Raw genomic sequence first — 27,935 nt, forward strand, 5'->3', positions numbered from 1 at the left:
TGTCCTGCTTTTTGTGTACAGGAAACACCTGGGCGATTTTTCACATTGCCGGGTAGATGCCAATGTTGTAGCTGTACTGGAATAGCTTGGTTAGGGGCACGGCATGTTCTGGAGCACAAGTCTTCACTATTATCAGGACTCATAACCTTTGCAGCATCCAATGCCTTCAGCTGTTTTTTGATATTACGTAGGGTGAATTGAATTGGCTGAAGATTGTCATTTGCGATGCCGGGGACCTCTGGAGGAGACCGAGATGGATCATCCACTCAGCACTTCTTCTGTCTGAAGTTTTTTTTTCTCTTTTTCTTAAAAATAAATTTAGAGTAGCCAATTATTTTTTTTCTAATTAAGGGGAATTTAGCGTGGCCAGTCCACCTAGTCTGCACATCTTTGGGTTGTGGGGGTGAGACCCACGCAATCACAGAGAATGCAAACTCCACACAGACAGTGACCCGGGGCCGGGATCGAGCCCGGGTCCTCAGCGCCGTTTTTGTGGATGCTTCTGCCTTGTCTTTTGCACAGATGTTCTGGGCTCCTTCATCATTGAGGATGCGGATATTTGTGGTCGAGCCTCATCCAGAGATATTTTAATTATCCACCATCATTCATGACTGCATGTGCAAGACTGCAGAGCTCAGACCTGATCCATTGGTTGTGGAATCGCTTCGCTCTGTCTATCTCTTGCTTGTGTTGGCTGGCATGGAACTAGCCCTGTGTTATAGCTTCACCAGGTTGACACCCCATATTCGGTATGCCTGGTGCTGCTCCTGCACTCTTAATTGAACCAGGGTTGATCTCCTGGCTTGGTGGTAATGGTAGAGTGGGGATAAGCCAGGCCATGAGGTTACAGATTGAGTATAATTCTGCTGCTGCTGATGGTCCTCAGCACCTCATGGATGCCAGCCTCGAATTGCTAAATCTGTTCTGAATCTATCCCAGTTATCACGATGGTAGTGCCACACAACACGATGGATAGTATCCTCAATGTGCAGACAAGACTTGGTCTCCACAAGGACTGTGCGGTCGTCACTCCTTGTTTTAAAATAATTTTAAAGTACCCATTACTTTTTTTTTCAATTAAGGGGTAATTTAACATGGCAAATCCACCTACCCTGCACACCTTTGTGCTGTGGGAGTGAGACCCACGTAGACATGGGGAGAATGTGCAAATTCCACACAGACAGTGACCCGGGCAGGGATTGAACCCAGGTTCTCGGGGTGGTCACTTCTACTGATACTGTCATGGACAGATGTATCTGCGTTAGGCAGGTTGGTGAGGATGAGGTCTAGTATATATTTCCCTCTTGTTGGTTCCTTCACCATTTGTCGCAGATCCAGTCTCGCAGTTATGTCCTTTAGGACTCATCCAGCTTGGTCAGTAGTGGTGCTGCCGAGCCACTCTTGGTGATGAACATTGAAGCCCCCCCACCCAGAGTACATTCTGTGCCCTTGCCACCCACGGCGCTTCCTCCAAGTGGAGGAGTACTGATTCATCAGCTGAGGGTGGATGGCGTGGTAATCAGGAGGTTTCCTGATGACCTGAAGCCATGAGACTTCATGGGGTCCGTAGTCGATGTTGAGGACTCCTTCCTGAGTGCATGCCACTGTGGCTCCATCTCTGCTGGGTCTGTCCTGACGGTGGGACAGGAAATACTCAAGGATAGTGATAGTGGTGCTTGGGACATTAACTGTAAGCTATAATTTTGTCACTATGACTTTGTCATTTTGACTATGTCAGGGTGTTGCATGACTAGTTTGTGAGACAGCTCTCCCAACTTTGGCACAAGCCCCCAGATATTAGTAAGGAGGACTTTGCAGGATCGGCACCGCTGGGTTTGTCTTTGTCATTTCCAGTGGTCTGTTTGCTTTCTTTCCCTTTTTTGCCTTTGTAGTGGTTCGATACAACTGAGTGGCTTGCCAGGCCATTTCAGAGTCAAGAGAGCATTTAAGGGTCAACTACACTGCTGTGGATCTGGAATCACATGTAGGCCAGACCAGATGAGGACTGCAGTTTTCTTTCCCTAAAGGACATTAGTAAACCAGCTGAGTTTTTTTAACAATCAGCAATGGTTTAAATTTCAGATACTTATTGGATTTAATATCCACCATCTGCCATGGTGCGATTCGAACCCAGGTCCCCAGCATATTATCCTGGGTCTCTGGATCACCAGATAATACCACATTGCCACTGCCTCCCCTAATCTGTCATTAAACCATCTTTCCCTGCTTCTGGTTCCTTTGCCTTTAATCACTTTTTAATTATCATACTGTCACTTGAAACAGTTTTTCCTAATTTACTCAAAACCATTAATGATCTCTATCAAATGTTCTCAGCATTTTTACTCCAAGTAGAACAACTTCAATTTCTCCAGTCTCTCTACATAAGCGAAGTCGCCCTTGAACTTGGTGTAATTTTAGTAAACCTTCTCTGCACCCTATTCAAGGCCTTGAATGTGATGCCCAGAGCTGAACACAGTACAAGGGGACATGGGAAACGTTAGCAAAAAATCTCTTTGTATCTTAAAAAAACATATTGTAATGTCATGTTACTGCTAAAAAAGGTAATTGGATTTGATAGAATCTTTGAATCTGATGTTATACTTGATCTCACAAAAAGTCTTCATATTTAGTTAATTAGTAGCCTCTGAGGGAAATGCATAGAATCCTTCCCACACCAGGACTGGCTGCAAAAAAGGAACTTGCAGTGACCATCTTTAAGAACTGTAGTCACTTTTAAAATTTCAAATTCATACCTTTGTTTCAAATATTTTTTTCAGTCCTTCCAACGCAATAGGCAAAGGGGTGGAGGAGCAGAAGGTTGCACAGGAAGCTATCTGTATTTAGGAAAATGGAAGGAGAAAGTGGTGGCTATGTTTTGAAGTGCATCAGATTTAAGCTTGCGCACCTATTAAATGGTGAGTTAGCTTGAGTGGGTTCATGCTTCAGACTCGAGTGGGTCTTGGCTAACTCGGCAATAAATTTCCTTTAATTTATATGTTCCAGAATGATATTGGATTAAATAAAACTAGTATGCAAATCAAGTTTTAAAAAAAAATACTAAACTGGACCTTAGTTTTGACCACAGAGTTGTGTTGAAAAGTCTCATGTGTTTAAGAGTTTCTCACTCCTGTTAATTAAGCTGTTCTCTACAATATTGGGCAGCACGTTAGCACAAGTGACGAGCACTGTGGCTTCACAGCGCCAGGGTCCCAGGTTCGATTCCCTGCTGGGCCACTGTCTATGCGGAGTCTGCACGTTCTCCCCATGTCTGCGTGTGTTTCCTCCGGGTGCTCCGGTTTCCTCCCACAGTCCAAAGATGTGCCGGTTAGGTGGACTGGCCATGATAAATTGCCCTTGGTGTCCAAAAAGGTTAGGGGGGGTTATTGGGATAGGGTGGAAATGAGAGCTTGAGTGGGTCGGTGCAGACTCAATGGGCCGAATGGCCTGCACTGTATGTTCTATGTCCAATAGGGATGGTGGGTGTAACCTGACCACTGAGAACTAACTCTCTTGCTCCTGCCAATGGTTTGTGATTTTTGTACTTGCTATCGGTTTGAAAAGATGACAATTGTTAACCTATTGCATGTAAATTCTGATCCTCTCGGGCCACTCATTCTTAGTGAATTAAAGGAATGTTGTGCAGGCAATGAGAGGTGTCATTGTATTCAAATAGCATTCTAATTCAATTATCCACATGATCTAAAATGAGGAAAAATGTTTTTACCGATGGGTTAGGATCTGGAATGCATTGCCTGAGTGCATAATTGGGGCAGATTCAGTCCTGGCTTTCAGAAAGAAATTGGTTAATTGTCTGAAGAGGAAGATTTTCAGGGCGACAGGGAAAGACAGGAGAGTAGGATTAGTTGCATTCCTACAGAGAGCCAACATAGAAATGATGGACTGAATAGAGGTCTCCTTGCTATAACCATTCTTTTGATTCTTTATTTCTATAACTGACAACGTTTAAAATTGGTTAACATTTTTTTAAAAACCTGATAATGGTGCTACTATTTACACTTATTTTTTACTGAAAGTATTAAATTGGCTGTGTATGATATTTTTGTAGGAAGTGAAGATACAGCAAAATCACTAGTAGATGAACACTCTAAGTTGAGTCAGTCACCACCCACCACGTCCTCATTTCAAGCTTCCCTTTCAAATGAAAACAAGTTCCATTCGTTGCCCTTCAGCCTCACCAAGAAACCTAGTGTTAATGGAAGCATTGGTCATACCCTTTCCTTGTCTGTCCAATCAGTAATGATGGATGTGAATGCCAGTGCAAATCAGGATGCAGAACCAGTCGGAGTGTCAATGAAAGAACAACCTAGTTTGGAAGTGGGATCATTGGTACAAGTGAAGGAAAATCCTCCTCTTTATGGAGTAATTCGATGGATTGGTCAGCCTCTTGGTGTTAATGAACAAACAGCTGGACTTGAACTTGTAAGTAGAATGGATACAAAGCTAAATGCAATATTTTTCTTTCCCTTGCATAATAGATTCTAACCCTCACTTGGCTTGCCTTACTATAAAAAAAGTGAAATATTTAACAAAAGAGAAACCTGGGGACGAAGTCTAATATCCAAAAGTGGCTGGATTTGGATCGAGTCAAATGTTAAAGTTTTAAATATTCGAACCTCGACCACACGCTTCGTGCAGGTGGAGAGAGGGCTGAGTAACCATTCTGCATCTTGGAGGCATGTTGTCAATTTAAATATTTTAATGAGGCTGGCAACCTTTTGTTACAAGTTGCTTTGCTGGCTCAGCAACGCCAAACTAATTTTCCCAGCCTCAAGGAAACCTGGCAGCTGAAGGGTGCAATGACCACTTTGGGCACAGTAAGAAGTCTTACAACACCAGATTAATGTCCAACAGATTTGTTTCGAATCACTAGCTTTCGGAGCGCAGCTTCATGGTGATGAAGGTGATGAAGCTAGTGATTCCAAATAAACCTGTTGAACTTTAAACTGGTGTTGTAAGACTTCTTACTGTGTCCACCCCAGTCCAATGCCGGCATCGCCACATCATCACTTTGGGGAGAATACAAATGCTTTTACAGGACTGTTTGTGAGCCAGACATGGAGGAAAGTGGACTTGTGTGTTTCCCAACTAAAACTCTGCATTCACCTCCACAGGCAAGCACCCCTGCACCTACCATGACACTATGAAACCCACCCTTGATATCTAAAAGCCTGACATCTGTTTCCTTTAAACTTTAAAAAATAATTATTATTTGTCTCTTTTCTGCATTTCGATAGACTGCCCAGAATTACTTTGTTTTTATCTGGTTTCTAGTTCTCATTTCTCTGATGTGGGATGCTTGCATTTTCCAGTATTGGCCGACAACATTGGCCAGGGGAGTTTAATGGCTTTCACAAAATAAACATTTGTGATAGGTTTCTGCATTGAATGCCCTATTCCGGGCCATATATGTCTTGATGCAACTTGGGATTTGTGTAATCACTGTAGACTTTAGATAGTGAAACATAATTTAGGACAGTGCCTGTTATTATCATCTCTGTAAATAAGATAAGCATCCAGATAAACAAGTCACGTTAAACAAATGAGTTTGAGCCATTGGTTCTTTAACAGACAAGGGCAACATGGTAGTCATTTTACGTTCAGCAAAATCAGCAGTGTGATAATGACCCGATAATTTGTTATTATTTGTTTGTTGAGAGTTAAATATTGGTCAGGACATTAGGAGAAATTCCCTGCTCTCAATGCCATGGGATCTTTAACTTGCAACTTTAAAATCTGACTTGAGTCTCAGTTCAATGTTATTGCAAAAGGTTGGCACCTCTGATAGTGCATTAATGAAGTGTCACCCATATTTTATGCTCAAAACCCTGGAGTGAGACTCAAACTCACCAGCTTTTGTTTGAGGGATACACCTATTATCACTGAACCATGGCTGCCATGGTTCCCTAACTCTTGAAGAGTGTGATTGTTGCTTGTTTTTTGGTTCAAAATAATAGTTTTAGATTTTTGCTTTTATTCAGGAAGAAGAAAGTGCAGGTTGTACAGATGGTACTTTCAAGGGAATGCGTTACTTTATATGTGCATCGAAGAAGGCCTTATTTGTAAAACTTAAAAGTTGCCGGCCCGATTCAAGATTTGTGTCGTTACCTCATCACTCAAATCAAATTGAAAGATGCAATTCAATTGGTAATTTAAAATATAATTAACCTTTCCACTCTGCTTATTTACTGTTGATGTGTGATTAATGCCAATTCTAATAGCTTTTTTTTCAGAAAGTTCTTTATATAATGTTGTCTAATCCAATCCTCATAGATGCTGCTTGGGTCAATCTGCTGGATCGCTTGTATTTTTGACAGAGCTGCTTGCCATGTGGATCAGTTAGTGTAGATAACATTTTGAACTAAGACATATAGAAAATAAATGTTTCCTCTTTTTGATTCCCCTCACTATCAGTTTAGTGGAAAATTGATAATCAATTGCGCAAAATGAAAAACAATAAATTAATGTGGTGATAGTTGAAAGTGAAACTACTAAGCTATGTGAAAAATATTTGTTGAGAGTAAAAAGAATGATGATATAAAGGTATGTCTTTAGGCTGGGCAAAAAGATTGCAGTGAATCAAAAAATGGGATGTGTTTAAATCTTGCCAAGAGTTTTGTGATTGAAAACTGAAAAAATACAGATCATAGTTAAACTGGGACAGTAATTTATGCTCCATTTAAGGTATGTGTTATGAAGAAAGAATTGAGAGTATGTTCCCACTACAATATTAAAAACAAATAATTATAAGCCATTGGCAGATATTTACACGGGGGGTGGGGAAACATTCCTCTCAATGTTTACCTGAGCATTGCTAACCCTTTGGAATTCTAACCTGGCAGGAGAGGAGGGAGTTTTTCTGATGATTTACAACTTTGAGATTATGCTTCACCCGTGTTTTGTTTGTGTGCATCTCTGTTTCAATGGAGAAAACTGAGTTAATTTTATGCACGCACCATTGGTGCCAATTATGGAGGAACAGTTTCATATCTACAATATTTTTGATAAATCTTTTGGATATAAATCTTGTACTTCTGAAATGATGTTTGGTCACATGTGTATGCAACATTTCAAATTAGGTTCTACATGATCTTATAAAATGTTTATGAACGAGTGAACAGATCGTGTGAACTGTTAACAGATGTGTGTATAGCAGCTTATAGACAAGCATTTAAGCATACTTTTAAATGGAAACGCAGCATTTTTAAATTACATTTTCATCTGTTTAACAAAAATTGATTTGTTTTAAGTAAAATATTTCGTTTTCTTGACTGTTTTCTTGAGATTAGATTATTAGGGGACTAAATTGGATACTCACCCCACACGAGCAAGTGCAGGAATCATGGTGCACAATGAATCCGTCTCTGATTGCAATGTAGGCAGCATGCCAACTTAGTGCCATTACTCATTTCAATGATCTGTGCCCAACCAGCATTAACCATGCTGTTCATTGGCTAGACACATTAGTCAGGGGCCAATATCATTAACGCCTCGCACCACTGAAAGCTAGCTTGCACTGCTCAAAGTGGCAATACATTGTGGCTGGAGCAGATTTTGGGAGCCATGATTAAAAAGAATCTGAGCTGCGAAAGAGTGAGGAAACCACACAGGGAAGAGAACAGCCTCCAAGGTTTTCCGACACTGCACTGGAGAGTTTGGAGGTAGGAATGAGGAGAAATGCTTGAATCTGCAGGAGAAGAAAGAAGCTCTACAGAGATGCATTCAGAAGATAGTGTGAGCAGATAGACCTGCAGGCCAAAGACAGTAGTTTGGTCCCCAGGACTTGCATGCAGTGCCATAAGACATGCAATGATCTCAAAATGCATCTTTAAATGCCACAGTCCATCACTGCACCACTAGACTCTGTCACTGCTCAAATCATCACACCCTTATCACTCATCTATTCTGTAATATCTCTCAACAATCTCTATTAATCAGGACTCAGAGCTAGCATTCAAATACTTTACTTCACCTTCACACACTTAACATTGCTCCCCACACCCACATCTTGCAGGTTCCGCACACCACCAGCTATTGAATCATGACAGCAACATCTTTCAGATGACAGAAGGGGTTGCACAACTGGAGGCAGCAGGAACTAACTGGTGGAGGGTAGCATGTCCAACCCCCTAGTGGGACACTGTGGTGACCATATTAGATCAGCCATTGGTGTCTCTGGCCAACAATGGGGCCGAAGCTAATTGCTTTGTTTCTTCCCACCTCTTCCTCCTCCCACATGCCATCAGATTTGCCAGTTGCAGATGACAGACACCTGCCTACAGCTCAGATATTCTCACTGCAGTTGTCAATTATACTAGAGACACAAAGTTATATACAGGACACAAGCACTAAGCATTTAGGTGATTACTTGACTTTTTTATGCAATGTGGCATGATTTCATTTGTGAATTTGGTTAGCAATGCTGATTTTTGTGGCAGCTTTTAATTTTGAGTTGTAGACATATGGATGTTTTGAACAAAGTTTTAAGATGGTTGGTGAATGGAGAATTGGGGAAGTAGTTACTGCAGCAGTTAACTTTTTTAACAGAAATTTAGAGTACCCAATTATTTTTTTCTCAAATTAAGGGGCAATTTTAGCGTGGCCAATCTACCTAACTTGCTCATCTTTGGGTTGTGGGGGTGAAACCCACGCAGACACGGGGAGAATGTGCAAACTCCACACGGATAGTGACCCAGGGCCGGGATTCAAACCCGGATCCTCAGCGCCGTAGGCTGCAGTGCTAACCACTGTGCCACATGCCGCCCACTCTGCAGCGGTTCAAGAAGATGGTGGTGAACAGTGCTGTTAGGCAGAGTGTTCCAGGATTTTAACCCAGTGATATTGAAGCTATGGCATTGTAGTTCCAAGTCAGGATGCTGAATGGCTTGGAGCAGAACTTTAGGTGGTGGTGTTCCCATGTGTCTGCTGCCCTTGTCCTTTTTAGGTGGTAGAGGTCCTGCATACACCTTTTGCATTTACTATACACCGAGAGAGGGCTCAAAACCGGTATTTGTCAGCTGTCTGATTAAGTATCATCTTATGAGTGGATTTTAAAAAATATCAGTTCAGGGAGGCTTTGAGAGAACCTTTTCTAACGATGGAAATTTGGATTCTGTTCTGACACTTCAGCCTGGGATGTGGGTAGCATTTCAGAACAATATTCGTTGTTCAGCCAGCTTGGTTGATCAGTGAAGCTTGAAGGGACTGTCCTGTCCCTGGAGGTTGGATTTCTTGCCACTGGAGTTCAAATAACCCTGCAAGCAAATGTCTTAAAGGGCACAGTAGCACTGGCTAGACAAATAGGAAGCGTATTATGTTGGCAAACTGTAGTTTACATTATTGGGGTCTTGCTGACCTGAATCCAAGTTAACTGAACTTGGATAAGTCGGGTATGCCCTTGGGAGCAAGGGTAGTGTGCATTTGGTATTAGACAAATAGAAACTCCCTGAGTGGACTGTTCAGGAGCTCTATAAGAAGACTCTTAAATATGGTGATGTTCCATATGTGCCACAGTCCAAGTGATTACAAAAACAAATTCACTCCCCTGTTCTTAATTCCAATCTGGTAAAGGTCTCAAAATGGTGAAAGCCTAAATTTGGGTTTGCTTATTCCTGAGTTACCGTCTCTCCTACAATTTGTATTCTTGTTAATATACCACACTGTGACCTTGTTACCAAATATCTTAATTTAAGATGAGTGATTTCTGAAGATTTCTACTGTGAGGCCGTCATCATTCTCGGCAGGAATGGGGAATTGCCAACAATAATTCCTGGATTTCTGTGTTTAATTATGAATATGAAGATTGCAGAAGTTGCTGTTCACTTTACAGAGTAATAACAGCGAGCACTGAGAGGATCACGGTCATTACTATTGCTAAATTTGGGCTGTTGCGAGTAATCATGTGCTGAGATTTTTTTCAAAACCAGCTGGTCCCTGCTTTGTATTTCTTAGTTAATAGCTGCAGCTTGGAAAATTTGCTGACCGTTTGCTTTTGCTTTAGCATTTGGAGGATATCGAAGTGAAGTGGTTAAAGAAAACACTCCTCCCAAGATGGAGAAAGAAGGCCTAGCTATCATGGTTGGGAAGAAAAAGGGTATTCAAGGACATTACAATTCCTGTTATTTGGACTCTACTTTGTTCTGGTAAGTCTGTTTATGCCAATTTTAGTGCTCTCTGATGGTTGGGAGCTTGGCTTGTATTTATTAATTTGTGGGATGTGTGTGGTGCTGGCTAGGCCCGTCTTTATTGCTCATCCCTAATTGCGCTTGGGATGGTACTGATAAATTGTCTTTGTGAACATGACTTGAGTGACTCACTAGGCCTTTTTCAAGAGGGCAGTTAAGAGTGAGCTAACCCCTCTAGTTAATTCTGACACTGTGGTCAAATTTGCGTTTTAGCACCTGACACCTTGGCCGTGATTCTCCGCAACCACGATGGGTGGGAGAAAAGCAGGAGGTCCGCTCCCGCACCTCTCGCTATTCCCCCCCCCCCCCAAATGGCGTGTCCAGTTTTCCGACACGCCGCTCGGAGAAACGCGGGCCGCCGTTTTTCACGGCAGTCCGCGATTCTCCGGCCCGCATGGGCCGAGCGGCCTGCCATTCCCGACCTGTTCACGACGGCGGCAACCACACCTGGTCGCTGCCGTCGTGAACATGGCGCGCTAGGTAAGTGTGGGCCAAGGGGGGGGGCGGATCGGGGATCGAGCACCACGACCGTGCTCGGGAGGGGACTGGCCCGCGATCGGTGCCCACCGATCGTCGGGCCGGCGTCTCAAGGGGACGCACTCTTTTCCTCTCCGCCGCCCCGCAAGATCAAGCCGCCACGTCTTGCGGGGCGGCTGAGGGGAAAGACGGCAACCGCGCATGCGCGGGTTTGAGCTGTCCAACCCGTGCATGCGTGGCTGATGTCATTAGGCTCCGCCGCGGCGTCATTCTTGGCGCGACGGGCCTTGAAGCCAGGGACAAGGCCCGGCCGCCGTGTTTCCCGGTACGGCCCGCCTATCTCCCCGGGTAGGGGAGAATAGGGGACCGGGGGAGGCTTCTGACGCCGTCGTGAGACCTGGAGAGGTTTCACGACGGTGTTGGGCCTTGCGGAGAATTCCTCCCTTTTCTTCCAATCTCAGTGCTAGATGGATAAAGACATTCATGTGGCAGATGGGGAGGGGGGGTAAAGATTATTGCACATAACTGATGTGAGAATGGATAAATTCTTGATAATTTTTGCACTGAGTTGGAAAAAAATGATCTGTATAAGAACAAAAACAACATGAGAATTGGAAGGTAGACCATTCAGTCTTTTGTCCTGCACCTCTGTTTGATGCGATCGTGGCTGATATACCGGCACTATCCTCATTTCCCTTAATTCCCAAATATCCTCTGATTTCTGTCCATATTATACTGCAATGGGTGAGAATTCTTGAGTTTAAAAAATTCTACTCGTGTCAGGCACAGGGTTCAGTATATTTGTCATTAAGTCTTGTTCGTTTCTCCAATACTATTTCTTTATTAATAATATCCCTAAGTTCCTGATTTCTCTAGTTCCCTTGGTTCCCCAGTGTTTGAGAGTTTATTTTTCTCTTCCATTATGAAGTCAGATATAAGATATTTGTTTAATTTCTCTGCCACTTTCTTATCCCCATTTCAATTTCTCTGCTGGTAATGGACTCCCATTTACTTTTTCTAATCTCTCTTCCTTTTTTTTACGTCGATTGTAAAAGCTTCTATATACTCCCATTCATTACTTTAGAACATAGAACATAGAACAGTACTGCACAGAACAGGCCCTTCGGCCCTCAATGTTGTGCCGAGCCATGATCACCCTACTCAAACCCACATATCCACCCTATACCTGTAACCCAACAGGCAAGACAAGGCAGGCTGAACAATGTCGACCAAAATTGACTGTTCGCCAGTTGGTACTTGAATTTAATAATATATTGCATTTCTATCTAATAGTAAGAAGAAAATCTGTTTTATTATCATTAATCATTTAACATTTATAATTGTTTAACATTTTCCCCACAGTATGTTTGCTTTTAGCTCTGTGTTGGATACTGTATTGCTTAGGCCTAAAGAGAAGGATGATGTTGAATTTTATACCGAAACCCAAGATTTGTTGAGAACAGAAATAGTCAATCCTTTGAGAAAGTAAGTATCATGTATTTTCATGTATTTCATGACCTAAACCCATGGTTACAGCAACTTTACTATTTTGCACTTGGAGATAATTGAGGGCTAAAACATAATTGGCCAGCTGGAAAAGGTGAAATCCTGGACTGACGTAGAATTAAGTGCAATTTTTTTTAGATTGTTAACTTGCGAATGTTTTGTGTGATCGGGCGTACCTATCCAGAAATTGGAGTATCAGTGAGGCTTAATTCCTTCAAAATCAGTTTACTTCAGAGTTGGAGAAAATGCACCCCTGGGGCAAAATTCTCCGACCCTACTGAAAATCCCACCCCTGCCGTGGCAGAAATTCTCCAACACCCGGGAATTGGCGGGGGCGGGAATCGCGCCACGTCGAGCGGCGAGCCCCCTGCGGCGATTCTCCAGCCCGCGATGGGCCGAAGTCCCGCCGCTGGGAGGCCTCTCCCGCCGCGGTGGTTTGAACCACCTCTGGTGGCGGCGGGATCGGCGGCGCGAGTGGGCCCCCGGGGTCCTGGGGGGGGGCGCGGGGCGATCGGACCCCGGGGGGTGCCCCCACGGTGGCCAGGCCCGCGAGCGGGGCCCACCGATTGGTGGGCGGGCTAGTGCCGTGGGGGGCACTCTTTCTCTTCCGCCGCCGCCACAGCCTCCGCCATGGCGGAGGCAGAAGAGAATCCCCCCCGCGCGCATGCGCGAACTGGCGAAGGCCTTTCGGCCGGCGGCGGGCCTGAAAGGCCCCATGTGCCGGTTTTCGCGCCAGTCGACGTGGTGCCAAGCGCTCCGGAGGCCCGACGCTGGAGTGGCTGGCGCCACTCCCCTACGCCGGAACCCCCCGCCCCGCCGGGTAGGTGAGAATGCCACCCCTGGTTTTTGAGGACTAGGAAATATATTTTTTTAAAGCCTTTAATTGATACAAATTGTCTGGGTGCTGTTATGTATGTTTAGATTAATCAAACAAAACAACTTCATTTTGTTTCTATTGAGGTAGTGTTTTATTTGTTACACTGCTGCTCTCTAATTGCTACAAAAAAAAAATCCTTTTTCTCCTTTTAGTCATGGGTATGTATGTGCTACTAAAATAATGAAACTTCGAAGAATTCTTGAAAAGGTCGAGGCAGCTTCAGGATTTACTTCGGAAGAGAAAGGTGTGTCATCTTTTGTATTTTGCTGGTTGCAGGTTGTGTGTGTTTGCATATAGGCCCCCCCCCCCATCAATCATTCAATAGAACCATATATTTGACAATGCTTTCTACATTTTTCTGAAATGCCTCTTTGTACTTTTTAGTGACAGTTATCTCTGCTCAAATAAATTAGCATTTTTGTTTTTAAATATGGAAAGAGGGATTTTAGCTGAAATTATTTAGCACTCATATAATTTTATTTCTTGGTTCACTTGACAAGATTTCACACTTGTATTTATCAACTCAACACTGAAGATCTATTTGGGCCAGAGTGCTTGACCACTTTGATTAGTTGGTTGGTCCTTGGTTGACACATTTGATGCTTTCAAGCTTTTCAAACCGTGGCTATCTTGGTGACATTAACTGGCAAGTTCTCGATGAAGTAGCACATACAGGAAGACCACAAGTAGGTTATCATCAACTCCCCAAAGTCTGGGAAGCCACAGCTAATACTCATGTAGCTGGCACCAACCCACTACCTGGATGGAGGGCATCTTGGGACACATGCTGCATAAACAAAAAACCATTCATAACTGACACAACGGTAGAGGTCCTGACTTAAATCTCCCTCAAAGATGGTGGCAGTGCTCAAACTAATCCACACATGATGTGGATAATCTGACCACCTGCTCCATGAATGGAAGCTGAGGGCCAACCTAAGGTGTAATTGATTCGATGAGTCCCAGACCAGGGAAAACATCGCATAATAATAATAATCTTTATTAGTGTCACAAGTAGGCTTACATTAACACTGCAATGAAGTTACTGTGAAAATCCCCTAGTCACCATACTACGGCACCTGTTTGGGTACACTGAGGGAGAATTCAGAATGTCCAATTCATCTAAAAAGCACGACTGCCTACTAAGATCTGTTGCTGAGGCATCTAATTTCTCCACAGCATCTCGGGTGACCATGAAATGGACAGACAAACTATAAGCTCTTCCTGTCATGGAAGAGTTGTAGTCAAGGGCCATACTTTTATAATAAAAGTGACACATGTTTGATGGGTTAAATGGGAAGTTTCTAAGCTTGGATTCCACAGATATCTTTCTATTAGCAGCCGTTTCTTTTTTTTAAACCAAGTCGGTTAGTTTCGGTTAGTTGCACCAGTCTTGTTCATGATCGCTAAGTCATTATAGCCTGGTGTATAGTAAAGTTACCATGATTCATCCTCTATCAGAATATTTGCTTTTGAATTATTGTAAATTTTCAGTTCTGTGTTATGAACTTGATCTGAAGTTGCTGGTTTGGGCATGCCAAATTTGAATAATTTCCTTTTGAAGTCTCAATTTAAAATTTAAACAAATCCTGAGAAGTCTGTAGACTGCCCCATCCAACCAAAGAGGGATCTATTTTAATAAATGCCTGAGATGGTGGTTTGAGAAGTTTCAAGAATATATTGTCCCAAATCTTGATCCACAGTATTGCTTACCCCAGACCTGATGACAATCCGTCTACAATGGAAATGATAAAACTGGGTATCTAAATTTAATTTATTTATATCTCGAGCCGATAGAGAACATCTTTCATAATTCATTGCTGATCAAATATTTTGTAAATTTACAGTGTTCTATAATGCCAATAAGACACGTCTTCGGGGATTTGTTTGTTTGTCTACCTGACCAAAATTTCCAATTTTATAGATCCTGAAGAATTTCTCAACATATTGTTTCATCATATATTAAAGGTAGAACCTTTGTTGAAAATCAGGTAAGCAAACTTTTAACAGGGCCAACTGAAGGGTTTTTGTGCTACAAATCTTATCGAAATTTCAAGGGCGGAATTCTCCGCTCCCGCGATAAATCGGGAAGGCCGTCGTGAACTCGGCCGAGTTTCACGACGGCCTCGGAGGCCACTCCTCACACCTAATTCACCCCCACCTGGGGGGCTAGGAGCGGCGCGCCGTAAATCTCGGCCGCCGGGCCTTGATACCTGCGTCAAGGCGGCGCGCCGAGAATGACGCGACGGCGGCGCCTATGTGACGTCAGCTGCGCATGCGCAGGTTGGCCAGCTCCAACCCGCGCATGCGCGGCTGATGTCATGACGGCTGACGGCTCCAACATGCGCGGTTGCCGTCTTCCCCTCCGCTGCCCCGCAAGACGTGGCGGCTTGATCTTGCGGGGCGGCGGAGGGGAAAGAGTGCGTCGCTTGGCGACGCCGGCCTGACGATCGGTGGGCACCGATCGCGGGCCAGTCCCCTCCCGAGCATGGCCGTGATGCTCACTCCCTTCTCCGCCCCCACAAGCTTCAAACGAGCCTTTGGCGCCATGTTTACGACGGCAGCGACCAGTGTGGTTGGCGCCGTCGGGAACGGAAGGCCGCTTGGCCCATTCAGGCCGGAGAATCGCCGGTCACCCTGAAAAACGGCGAGCGGCGATTCTTCCAAGCGGGGGGTGGGAGAATCGTGGGGGGGGCCAGGGGAGCGTGTCGTGAGTCGCCCGGCCCTTCCGCGATTCTCCCACCCGGCGTGGGGAGCGGAGAATCGCGCCCCAAGTGTTTGGGATTGAGAAAAATCTGATTTGATGAAAATAGAATTGGAAACCCCCCAGTCAATGATTTAATTACTAGCATGTGGTCAAGACACTAGCTTCATGATTGAAAACTTCCTGTCCAGTTTTGTCTCAACAGATGTAGCCATAAAGAAACAAAAAATCTTTCCTTTTGTATTGCGTTTTCATTCCCTGAAGATGTTCCAAATGTGGCTGGAAAAACAGCCTCACTGTTAATATGTAGACAATTATAGCAGCTGGTTTCTGCATGGCAAATAAATAGAATGACCAACTAATCTGTTTTGGTGACAGTTGAAAGATGATTGCTGGCCCAAGTCTGCTGTTTTCCACGTTTTGCTTTTTCATGAGTGGGCAGAGATTTAACTTTAAAAAAAAAGATTTATTTTACTATCCAATTATTATTTTTCCATTTAAGGGGCAATTATCTACCTACCCTGCACATCTTTTTGGGTTGTGAGAATGAGGCCCACGCAGAAACGGGGAGAATGTGAAAACTCCACACGAACAGTGACCCAGGGCCGGGATCGAACCTGGGACCTCGGTGCCGTGAGGCAGCACTGCTAACCAATGTGTCACCGTGCCGCCCGAGATTTAACTCTTCAAACATTTTGTCAATAGGAATGTATCTTGTCTGGTATTGCATTGAAATGCCAGCCTAGATTAAATAACCAAACCCTGTAGTGGGCATTATACTCATGACCACCTGATCCAGGGACAAGAATGCTTCCTCTAAAGCAAACCTCATTTAGAATACAAACTTGAACTTCGCATTGAGCGCTATGGATGCAAGTTTGAGAGTTTTGTGAGGGACACGAAGAATCCAGCACGAGTCTTCAGGATACAAAGAAATAACATTTAGTTACAATAACATATATATAAAGAAGTCTTACAACACCAGGTTAAAGTCCAACAGGTTTGTTTCAAACACGAGCTTTCAGAGCGCAGCTCCTTCCTCAGGTGAAGGAATTCACCTGAGGAAGGAGCTGCGCACCGAAAGCTCGTGTTTGAAACAAACCTGTTGGACTTTAACCTAGTGTTGTAAGACTTCTTACTGTGCTCACCCCAGTCCAACGCCGGCATCTCCACATCATATATATATACAACAGCAGCAACTTCCCTTGCAGCTAGCCTCTCTGTCTGCTGGTTCCAAACTAGCCAGCTTTATTTATGCAGGGAGTCTGCTAATGATTTCTCTGCCCCCCTCATTGGGGAAGCTCATACTCCCACAGGATTGTGGGATTGTCATTAGTCCCCAGCCAATGGTAAGCAGGCAGGCAGTACCACCCTAGTGACTACATCCTGCTGGGTGACGGGTTGGAGGATTTCATTGTAGGAGACCCAGGCCTTGAGGATAACCTCAACAGCTCTGAGCATGAAAGTCCCGGCTGCAATATCTAGGCAAGGGTGGCAGCAGTCTATGCTGCTTCATTGACGGTAGCAGTAAGGTTGCTGGTGAAGTGGCGGGATGGGAGCATGGATGGTGTCATCATGTATTCAATTTAACTACTGCAACTCCTGCGGAGCAGTGGCTCAGCCACCCAGTAAGCTTAGCCACCCAGTAATCTGTTGGAAAATAAATTGCTGGACTGATGCAACACACTGCAAACCCCTTTGAACGCTGATGTCCACAGTCCTGATGGCAACCATCTGAGCTTGCATGGCAGAAAGGGTGCCAGTCCAAGCTTCTATTGTAGCACTTAAACTTTTGGTAGAAATTGCTTGTGCGGAAATGGAAACTTGAGACATTGGCTGGCGGACACTGCTTCATGGCTGGTTCCACAAGTGCACTGATGGAATTGGCCACACTTCAATCCAGAGAAGGATGGGCTCTGTATTCATGAAAGTCCTGTGCCAAGTTGGTGCCAGAGTCCTCCTTGAAGTTGAACACTGACTTTTGATAGACTTCCAATGCACAAAGCACTTTGTTGAACGTACGCATCATTCACCTTCTGCAATAAAATAAAATGCTGGAGATGTTCGGCAGGTCTGGCAACATCTGTGGAGAGAGTTAAAGTTTCAGATTGATAACTCTTGACCAGAACATCGTAGATCTAATAGAATGATACCTGGACTCCCAAACGTTAAGCTACGAAGATTAGTTAAAAGAATTGGGTTGTATCCTTAAAGAATTTGGAAAGTTAAGGCTAACAGAGCAGATTGGGGGAAATTATTTGTGCTAGTTTAGTCTAGAACCAGGGGTCCTTGTCGGAAAATTGGAGGCAGACCTTTCAGGAGTGAAATATGAAATCTTGGAGCTCCCTTCCGCAAATGGTAACTGACACTAAATCAATTGAAAATTTTTGAAGTAGGTTATACAGAGTTAGGTCACAGATTAGCGATAATATTGCTCAATGGTGGGTCAGGCACACAAGGCTAAATGGCCTAATCCTGTTCCTGTGCCCCTAACTCTGCTGTCTCCCAAGTTCCCCTCCAGGTCACACATCATCCTCACTGGCCATATTATCACTATTCCTATTATTTCTGGGCCAGAATTCTGAAATCCTACACTCATTACGGTGGTGCCCCATCAGTGGAACAACTGCAGAAATTCACAAACTGACAATGCCATCATCTCTGGGTAACCAGGAATGGCCAAAGAAAATGAGACTTTGCCAGAGTTCCCTACACCCCGAGCCAAATCCACGCAATACCCATGAACCAATCAGTGCATATCATGTCTCATTGGCCTTCTGAACTAAAACCTACAAACCTGTCAAGATCCTGCCTGTTCTGCCTTTTGATTATCATACTACCTAGCCAAAAACCTTGCTCTAAAATTAATACAGCATGCAATATTTGGATCTCCACACCACCTTTTTTCGTCTTGTCCAGCAGGAGGAAGGTCTTCACCTAAAAACCATATGAGTATCTCCAGTTGTCAACGTTATACGGGGATACTAATGCATTTGTGTGCTTCTATAGCATGTCCAGCAATCGTTGTTTATATTTCACGGTGCCATATTTACTTGCTACACCACTAAGTGGGCAAAATTTTGTGTGGAATTCATTTTTAACACTTGTTCCAACACAGATCAGCAGGACAAAAAGTGCAAGATTGTTTCTTTTACCAAATATTCATGGATAAAAATGAAAATGTTGGAGTCCCAACAATTCAGCAGTTACTTGAATGGTCCTTTATTACTAGTGACCTTAAATTTGCTGAGGTATGTGATATTTAAATCAATATCTTGGAGTTGCATAACAAAATTTCATTTTGTACTTTTGTATGCAGGGAAATTAATAAAATGTTCATTCTCTTGATTAATCTGGATTTCATTACTTGTGTGTCCAGTTTGGATCTACCAGTACTCGTCTGTCTTACTAACCATGGAAAAGCCAAGCCTAACTTTAAGTTTCTTGACCTGCATTTAAATTAGACAAAACCCATGTCAGTAACATAGATGCTGACGCAAGCAACCGGAATCTAAAGTTAAACGGGTGGGTCTGAAGAGAGCTAGTAACCAGGAATACAGTGGAGAATTGGCACTGCTATTGTGGGTTTTTCGTAGTAGAGAAATAGATTTAAATAAGGAACTGCTCATGTTGGAGGACAAAGACTTTATTTACAGTATTATATTGAGGTTAAATAAACAGTTGTGTTTCCCTGTGAAGGTAATCATCAAGCATCCTGTGTCAGAAATGCATTTTTAACGGAGGAAAACTGGATTGGATATTTGCCCCTCTGAATTAGAGATGGGATTATATAATTGCTTTCATTAAGTTTTGTTTGCAAACTGCAATAAAGTCAATTTTTTTACTGAAAATGAATTAGTGGATATTGAACAGAGGAAATGCAAAGTGTTGAGAAAGGCTGGTCACCATAAGTCCTTTGCATCATATTGTCATGTTAAAACAACTAGACTGCTTCAGTTCTCATAGGTAAATTATATAAAACTTTGAAAGTTCAGTTGAGCTTGAAATTCATTTTGAATTTAACAAATAAGATGACTAACCAAAATGCCTGTGCTTGTCTGATTTTTCTTTTTAGGCGCCCTCCTGTCTCATAGTTCAGATGCCTCGATTCGGAAAAGATTTCAAGTTGTTCAATAAGATATTTCCATCTTTGGAACTGGATATCACAGATTTATTAGAAGACAGTAAGTAACATTTTTACTGCACTTTAAATGATGTAGAATTAATTGCTTCTTTCGGTGTTACTATTAGAAAACTATTTGGCCTGCTCAGCATTTTTTTCTGTTGGGTCTTTGGAGTCTTCCTCCTCAAAAGCCACCCAGGCTATTAATTATGTTGCATCAATGTAATTTACTCAGATTTGCCGCTCCTTTTCAAGAGTGCTAAACTGTGAATAAGCATAATCATCAAAACATTTTTAATTGAAGGTTAAATGCTTAAACTTAACATTTTGATTTCTTGGAACGGATATTCCGAAGAGCGAACCATTGTACTTTCTAAAGTACAAGAGTTGGGACCCTTTGCTTTGTTTCTTGCAATTATTTATCTTTGTTGTATGGTTTTATCCTCGTTTGAGTAGACCATTATATTATTTTAGCACACACCCATGTTCATTTGAATGCCATTTGCCACTTTATTACCCTGGCGCTGAGTCTGAGCATCTCTTTATGAATGTTATATGTCTCCACATAACTTAGTATCCTGAGCGAAGTTTAGTTTTCTGTTTGTGGTCCTTTTTTTTTGTCCATTTTCTTAGAAGCTATCTGAGGTTATTGCTCCAATATTGAACAATTCCAATTCAGCAGCTCCACCACTTTTATGGTTAATATTATATCATTTCTGCTGCTGCTGGTCTCTATAAACTACTGGGGCATTCAGTCCTGTGTCTGCTGCCTACATTTTCATTTGAGAGTAATGACAGTTTTCCATGACTCAATTTTGTACAAGTTATACCCTTCCCTCAGCAACAAAGCTTAAAAATGTTTGCGTTGATTTTCATCTCACACTTGCCTCGACAGCTCCCTTCTTCTGAATTCTTGTCTTTCATCGTTTATTTTCCACCTGAGTCTGGCTGTGGATGGTCTGGTGTCTGATGTGTGTTGTCTGATGGGTTTTTAAGATCTTATTGATGATAACATGAACACAGCCACCTAAAGCAAGCAAAGGTGACAATTCTTCATTGCTTTACAAAGTTTCGACTGTGATATAGCTAGCAGCCACTTGAGGGAGCACCACTTCGCAAGAAATCAAATTACAATCCAGTGCAGATCCCTTTTAAAACAGCATGTTCGTCAGTAGATGAAAATACCTAAAACCCAGAATCATTTCTGATGATTACTTCGTAGGACACACAATTTTTGACTAGAGATTCCTATTTCCCCCACCTCAATTTAAACAACTTGATAGTCAATTTCTGTTTTCAGCTATTTTTGTATTATTCTGTTGCCATTCAAAGTTGGCCCACTAAAACAGTAAGTCCATCATGCTAATGTATTGATTTGTTTAGAATTCTGTACTTTCAGTAGCACATATTTTGTGTTGCTTTGACATTTATTAAGATATTTTAGAAGATGCCACCCCAATGTCCTGTCCTCCCTTATATTTATCCTCAACCAACATCAGCACCATTGCAGTTATCTGTCCAGGTAGCTGACAGCTACAAATCCAACATTGCACATACAAACTTGGTTACTCAGACTATTTGTCATTAGTTTCTTCAAGATGCAGGAACTCACTCAAGGTTCTGTCGGCAGCACTTTCCAAACCCATGACCGTTGCCATTCACAAGGACAAGGGCAGCATATATCAGTGAACCCGCCACCTGGAAGTTGTACTCCAACCATTCAGTATCCTGACTTTGAAATTTATCGACATTCCTTCAATGTCTCTGGTCAAAATCCTGGAATTCCCTCCCTAACAGCACTGCGGTGTACCTACACCTCAGGGACGCCAGCAGTTCGTCATCACCTTCTCGAGGGCAGTTAGGGGTGGGCAATAAATGCTGGCCTAGCCAGCGGCACCCACGTCCCGTAAATTAATTTTTACGAAAGGTTAATTGAAATAACTATTATCACGTCCACAATCATGTCATTGAGCCAAATAGTTTGTATGGAAACGGTACTCTTTAGCAATGCCACGATATCCCTTCTGGTTTTTGGAACAAATAAAGTGAAGCAGAAGTACCCTACTTAACTTTTTCCTCTTCAGAAGATGGTGTTGACAGTGCTTGGTATGTCTGCAAATTAGCTCCTCTTCGTCTGTAAATCTAAAGATTGTTGGCAGCTATTCCATAAAACAGCTACCACTTTTAGCACATTCCTCATGCTTTTGACAGCCAAAGCAAAGTTGTTTTAAGGGAAAATACCAAAGTAGCTGGAAGATCTGCCATCGTTACTAAAGTAGAAGACAAGGCAGTCTTGGTGTCAGAAGAATAGAAAGTGGTGGTTAGCATAAATGCTTCACAGCTCCAGGGTCCCAGGTTCGATTCCCGGCTGGGTCACTGTCTGTGTGGAGTCTGCACGTCCTCCCCCTGTGTGCGTGGGTTTCCTCCGGGTGCTCCGGTTTCCTCCCACAGTCCAAAGATGTGTGGGTTAGGTGGATTGGCCATGCTAAATTGCCCGTAGTGTCCTAATAAAAGTAAGGTTAAGGGGGGGGGGGGGGTTGTTGGGTTATGGGTATAGGGTGGATACGTGGGTTTGAGTAGGGTGATCATGGCTCGGCACAACATTGAGGGCCGAAGGGCCTGTTCTGTGCTGTACTGTTCTATGTTCTATGTTCTACATATGCGGTCATGAGACTTGAGAAGATTGCTCAAATAGAATGATATAGCCTGACTGGTTAATGGAATTGGAGCCAGAGACATGTAGTTACTTGCACAAGGTAGAGAACAGATTTTCTTTTGGTTGCACTGAAAGAAATTGTGGCTCATTCACTCTTTGCCGTAAAGCCTAATGTCTCTTGGCGACTCCTAGTTTTCTTCTCTCCCTCCGAAGTGCACCGAGAAAGTCCTAATGTTTTCATGTTCAATCCAGCTGAAATTAGTTTGCACAACACCTATCTGGAACTTGACAGCTGCTGTGTATCATTCATTAATGTGCCTCTTGGACATTTATTGACTGAACTCTGAGAGTGTAGAGGGTAGTGTTTTATAGTATTCCCCCACTGTCTGTGCGGAGTCTGCACATTCTCCCCGTGTCTGCGTGGGTTCCCTCCGGGTGCTCCGGTTTCCTCCCACAGTCCAAAGATGTGCAGGTTAGGTGGATTGGCCATGCTAAATTGCCCTTAGTGTCCAAAAAATGTTAAGTGGGGGGTTACGGGGATATGGTAGATATATGGGCTTCAGTAGGGTGCTCTTTGTAAGGGCCGGTGCAGACTCGATGGGCCGAATGGCCTCCTTCTGCACTGTAAATTCTATGATTCTGTGTTGCAGTCATATAATTCCTTTGTCAAATTCTGTGGAAATGAATATGTGGATATAAATGTTTTGGCTGAAGCATTTTAAAGAGTACTGAAATATTCAAACTCTTGTCATGAAACGTATATAAAATCAGTTAAAAGTATGGTGCAACAAGCTGATTGTATTTTTATTTTAGCACCCAGAGACTGTCGTATCTGTGGAGGTCTTGCACTTTATGAATGCAAAGAATGTTATGAGGACATTGATATAACTGCTGGAAAAATCAAGCAGTTCTGCAAAGCTTGTACTACCCAAGTAGGTATTTTTCTTGGTGGATAATAGAAATTCCATTACAAAATGCAAGACTCCATGCTCACCAGAATAGACATCTGTTATCAATAACATTTTCACTTTCCCCTTGAAGAAATTGCTATGATTATGTTCAAGCTGATCATTTTGTTTTATATCCTTCATAGAAATTGCAAGACAACATAATAGGCCATGGTTCATCTTGATATTGTTGCATTGTACCATCCCAGTGCACACTGGAACCATAGCTCCAATGTCAGCTGTCCCTCCCAAGCTTTACTATTACACTTGTCTGATATTTCCCAATTCTGTACTACAAACTGGTATTTTCAGAAAAGATCTCATTTACGTTTGAATTAGTATCAACTGCTTCTACCACCTCCCTAGCAAACCTTTTCCATTGATTGACCACTTGTTCATTGGAAAATTGCGCGCAATTTTCCCACCGCGTCACGGCAGTGAATCATCGGAGAGCCCCAAACATCTCTGCGCCGGCATGATCTGGATCTCGCCCTCGCTGGGCATGATACAGATAATGATGTTTAAATATCCAGATGCCATATTCGCCTGGCAGCCGAGAGTTCATGGGCACATCTGTGAGGCCTCAACCGGGCACCAATTAGTACCAGTTTCCACAAATGTGGACCAAGTGTGATGGTACCTTGGCGGGGGGAACAAATCTTGCAGGCCACTGAGCTCCCAGAGTGCTTGGCTGGCACTGCCTAGGTGCCTGGTTGGCACTGCCGGGGGTCAGGGCATGGGGGTGCCATGCCCATGAAAGGAAGGGAGAGGGGGTTTGAGAGGACCAATAAAAAGTTTGGGAGGGTGAAGGGGAGGAGTTGTGTGTAGACATCGAGGCAGCCATGTGCAACCTGATCTGTGAGGAACCGGTCCTGATGGCGAGCTCAGCTCCTCAGTGCAAGAAATCTACCTAACTGTGGCCTCCACGGAGAGAAACTCCCTGAGGCCCAAAAAACGGCTACGTCTCGTTGAATTGCGGTATCATTATGTGCATTGCAGCTGCTAAGAAACACCCTGCCAAACACACACAAAACCAGACTTTTGTCCAGGTGAATCGCGCGCATTGTTTCTGCAGATTATTTCTGAATTGGCCCCTCCAAGTGCATGCTTTACAGTTCTGGACAAAGTGCAATAACTTGTCATGCCTGTATTAATTAGACCTTATACAATCATATCACCACTCAACCTTTCTTCTTTGTAGCAAAATGTGCCCAATTTATTTATCTACTGTGATCTAACATTTTGCCCATATTCTCTTAATTTATTTTAAATCTAAATTTAATTTGAATTAATACCATTAATTAATGAACATGTCACCTGTTGGGTTGAGTATTCTAGTAACAGGACACTTTACAAATCCAGAATAATTTAATTTAGCTGCACATATCTATTGGCCCCATTAATGTTCAGTAAATGATAGCCTCAAGTCTTCAAGTCTCGACTGATCACTTATTTGCTCCAGAATGATGTTTGGTTGTCTAGTATTGGCATGAAAATCAAATTACTTTACAAGCTAAACTGGGTCTTGCAGAGTTGTTTTGAAAAGTGGCAATGTGCTGTTAGAATTTCTCAGTCTGTTGATGAAACATGTCGGGATTTTTTTTATCAACAATAGGGTGGGGGAGGGGGGGGGGGGGGAACATTGCCAGTGGGAACGCCATTATCCTCTTGCCAACATCTGGTGATTCCTGTGCTTGTTTCTCCTACTGTTGATTTGAGAAGGGTAATCCTAACCATTTCAGGACATTTATTCAAACTGATTGAAAGGAAAATTGTCCAATCATTTGGAGGTTATTACATTAAACTTCTATGGGATTAGATCTAAATTATCCACACAATATAAAATGAGGAAAAATATTTTTATTGAGTGGTTGGGATCTTGAATGCACTGCTGAAAGTGTGGTGGTGGCAGATTCAATCGTGGCTTTCCAAAGAGAATTTGATAATGATCTGGAGAGAGGAAAAATTGCATGAAGACAGGGCAAAGATCAGGAAGTCGAACTTAGCCGAGTTGCTCTTGCAGAGAGCTGGCATGGACCCGATGGGCAAAATGGCTGCCTCCTGTGCTGTAACCATTCTATATGGCTGCTTTTAATTCTTCCTTCCTTCTCTTCAAACTTAAAAATACCAGCATAAGAATGAATATAAATTTGTAAAATTGTTAGCAAAATCTAACTGATTCACCAATGTCTGTGGGGAAGGAAAATTACCCGATTTGGCCTGTATCCAATTCCGGTTTGGACACTATAATAACCCTCATGAGACACACTGGGACACGTTGATCAATCTCCCCATGGGACTCGTAGAATAAGAGCTTCTCCGCTAGTCGATGGAGATCCGCCCAGCTGGTGCTCGTAAACTCGCCCTCTAAAAGCCGGCCTAAACTGGGACTGGCATTTCCGGTGGACCTTTTGAGTCGTAAGCTGCATTGCGGTCTTTACATTAACAAAATAAATGTTACCTTCTCGGGCCTCCGGTGCTTTTATACACGCACCAATGTCATTGACTCTTAAACTGCCCTCTGACGTGACCTGGCAAACCACTTAGCTGTGTTTGTTTTAAAAGAAAAGCTGGGCATTCAATCCAGCCTTGCCAGTGATGCCCAAGTAATTTGGACAAATCTGAGTATTTGAACCTTTGGCTGCTCAGACTCTGAACTTTGCAGAAGATTATTATAATGGTGTCTTAAGCTTGCATTGATGCCGTTCTTTGTTCCAGGTACATCTCCATCCTAAGAGACAAGGACATAAGCAGAGAAAAGTAACTCTACCAGAACAGATGGCTGACTATGCCTGGAGGCAGTGTTGTGTACCCAGACAGACGATGAAACTGTTTGCTGTGCTCTGTATAGAGACTAGTCATTATGTGGCTTTTGTCAAATATGGCCCAGATGACTCCGCCTGGTTGTTTTTTGACAGCATGGCAGATCGAGATGGTACGGTGCAAATTTCATGACCTGTATTTATTTTGTGCCTTCACTGTTTTGTGCTGTTTGTGTGATGTTGCCATTGTGTTGAAAACCAGAATTTGTGTCCAGAGATGTTCTGTGTCGCAAATAATAAGAGGCAATGTAACACCAAAGTTTTATTTGCGTTAACTAGAATCTACAAATGGGTTTTGTTCTATTTTTATCTAATTTGTTTAGTTGTATTTTTTATTTCATGAGCATTTTTAGTCAATTGCACAGGAGAGCTGACTGCTAAAAATTAGTTAAGTCTCAGGTAATTGACATTTCTCTGGTACTGTAAGCAATTTAACATGCTAAAATATATTATAATATGCACTGGGTTGCAAAATGCTAAGAGCGTACTGCATAACTTGTCTTTAAGACAGTACTGTAAATGCAGGAAAAGCTTTCATTTGATCACAACACTGAGGCACAGGATCCTGCTAAGTCACTGAACCTGCTGCAAACTTCTGCACAACTCAAATTATAGTTATAAAAACTTTTATTTCTGTGAATGTTGCAAGGAATTCAAATGCCTTTAATATATCACAGAACATCCGATGTGTGCATCCGTGCAAATCAGAATACTTTGGAAAATAATGGGATTGTCCCCCACTTGCTTAAAGATTACATTTTGGTTAATTTGTCTGTTCCCACCATGGAAGAGGGTGTACATTTGTATAGCACTGTTCGAATCTCAAATCTTCAGGATGTTTCAAAGTTTCACAGCCAAAGAAGTACTTCTGAGATGTCATTGGTTGTCATAAAGACTCATCCGGTCCACTAATGTCCTTTTAATGAAATAAATCTTCCTTGCCTGTTCTGGCCTACATGTGACTCCAGATGCACAGCGATGTCATTGACTATTGATGGCCATCTGAAAAGGCTGAGCAAACCATTGGGTTAAAGACCAATGCAGTATGGGCAACAATTTCTGACCTAACGGTGATGTTCAGATTGCATGAAATATATATATTTTTTAAACTGCATAAGCTAGAAAGCAGTTGCACATCATCAGATAAAATGCTTAAATGAAGACACAACACCTTAATAAAAGCATTTGCGTGTCTTTTCACCTGACTTTCAATCGGTTCAGGGTTCACTTAGATTTGTGCATTGGGAACTGATACCCTGTGAATATCTTACTGAAATAAAAATAAATGCATTGTAGCAACCAAATTCCGATTCTATTCCCCCCACCACCACCACCATTCCAACATTCGCAGTTGCTCATCAATGCTGCTTTCATCATGCTAACTATTGGGTGGGGATATATCCTCACTGATTTTAAATCTTCCCTTAATGTAGATGTTTCAAAACTTAGTCATGTAGATGTACTTTTTTATTGGCAAGTAAATTGTCCGGTTACTGAATTGAATTCAAGTTGAACTGATTTTCTTGAAATTCCAGATCTAAAATTAATTGCACTCTACATAATCTGCATATTGTTTTCTTTTTAGGATATGATTTAGAAAGCATTAGAATTAAAACCGTTG

General features: G+C 42.7%; 1 protein-coding gene across 3 annotated transcripts in view; it reads left to right on the forward strand.

Annotated features, from left to right (window-relative positions):
* Positions 1-27,935, forward strand: part of cylda (cylindromatosis (turban tumor syndrome), a) — a 72,073-nt gene that overhangs the window by 38,880 nt on the left and 5,258 nt on the right. For all 3 annotated transcript variants that reach the window (XM_038806705.1, XM_038806704.1, XM_038806707.1), the window contains 10 exons: positions 4,067-4,440; positions 6,000-6,165; positions 10,019-10,160; positions 12,042-12,164; positions 13,215-13,306; positions 14,987-15,053; positions 18,885-19,017; positions 19,842-19,950; positions 23,359-23,477; positions 26,211-26,427. In XM_038806705.1, the coding sequence (XP_038662633.1) occupies positions 4,067-4,440; positions 6,000-6,165; positions 10,019-10,160; positions 12,042-12,164; positions 13,215-13,306; positions 14,987-15,053; positions 18,885-19,017; positions 19,842-19,950; positions 23,359-23,477; positions 26,211-26,427 (1,542 nt within the window). The remainder of the gene's footprint in view (positions 1-4,066; positions 4,441-5,999; positions 6,166-10,018; positions 10,161-12,041; positions 12,165-13,214; positions 13,307-14,986; positions 15,054-18,884; positions 19,018-19,841; positions 19,951-23,358; positions 23,478-26,210; positions 26,428-27,935) is intronic.

The sequence above is a fragment of the Scyliorhinus canicula genome, chromosome 9 (assembly GCF_902713615.1).
Source record: "Scyliorhinus canicula chromosome 9, sScyCan1.1, whole genome shotgun sequence".
NCBI classification, from domain to species: Eukaryota; Metazoa; Chordata; class Chondrichthyes; order Carcharhiniformes; family Scyliorhinidae; genus Scyliorhinus; species Scyliorhinus canicula.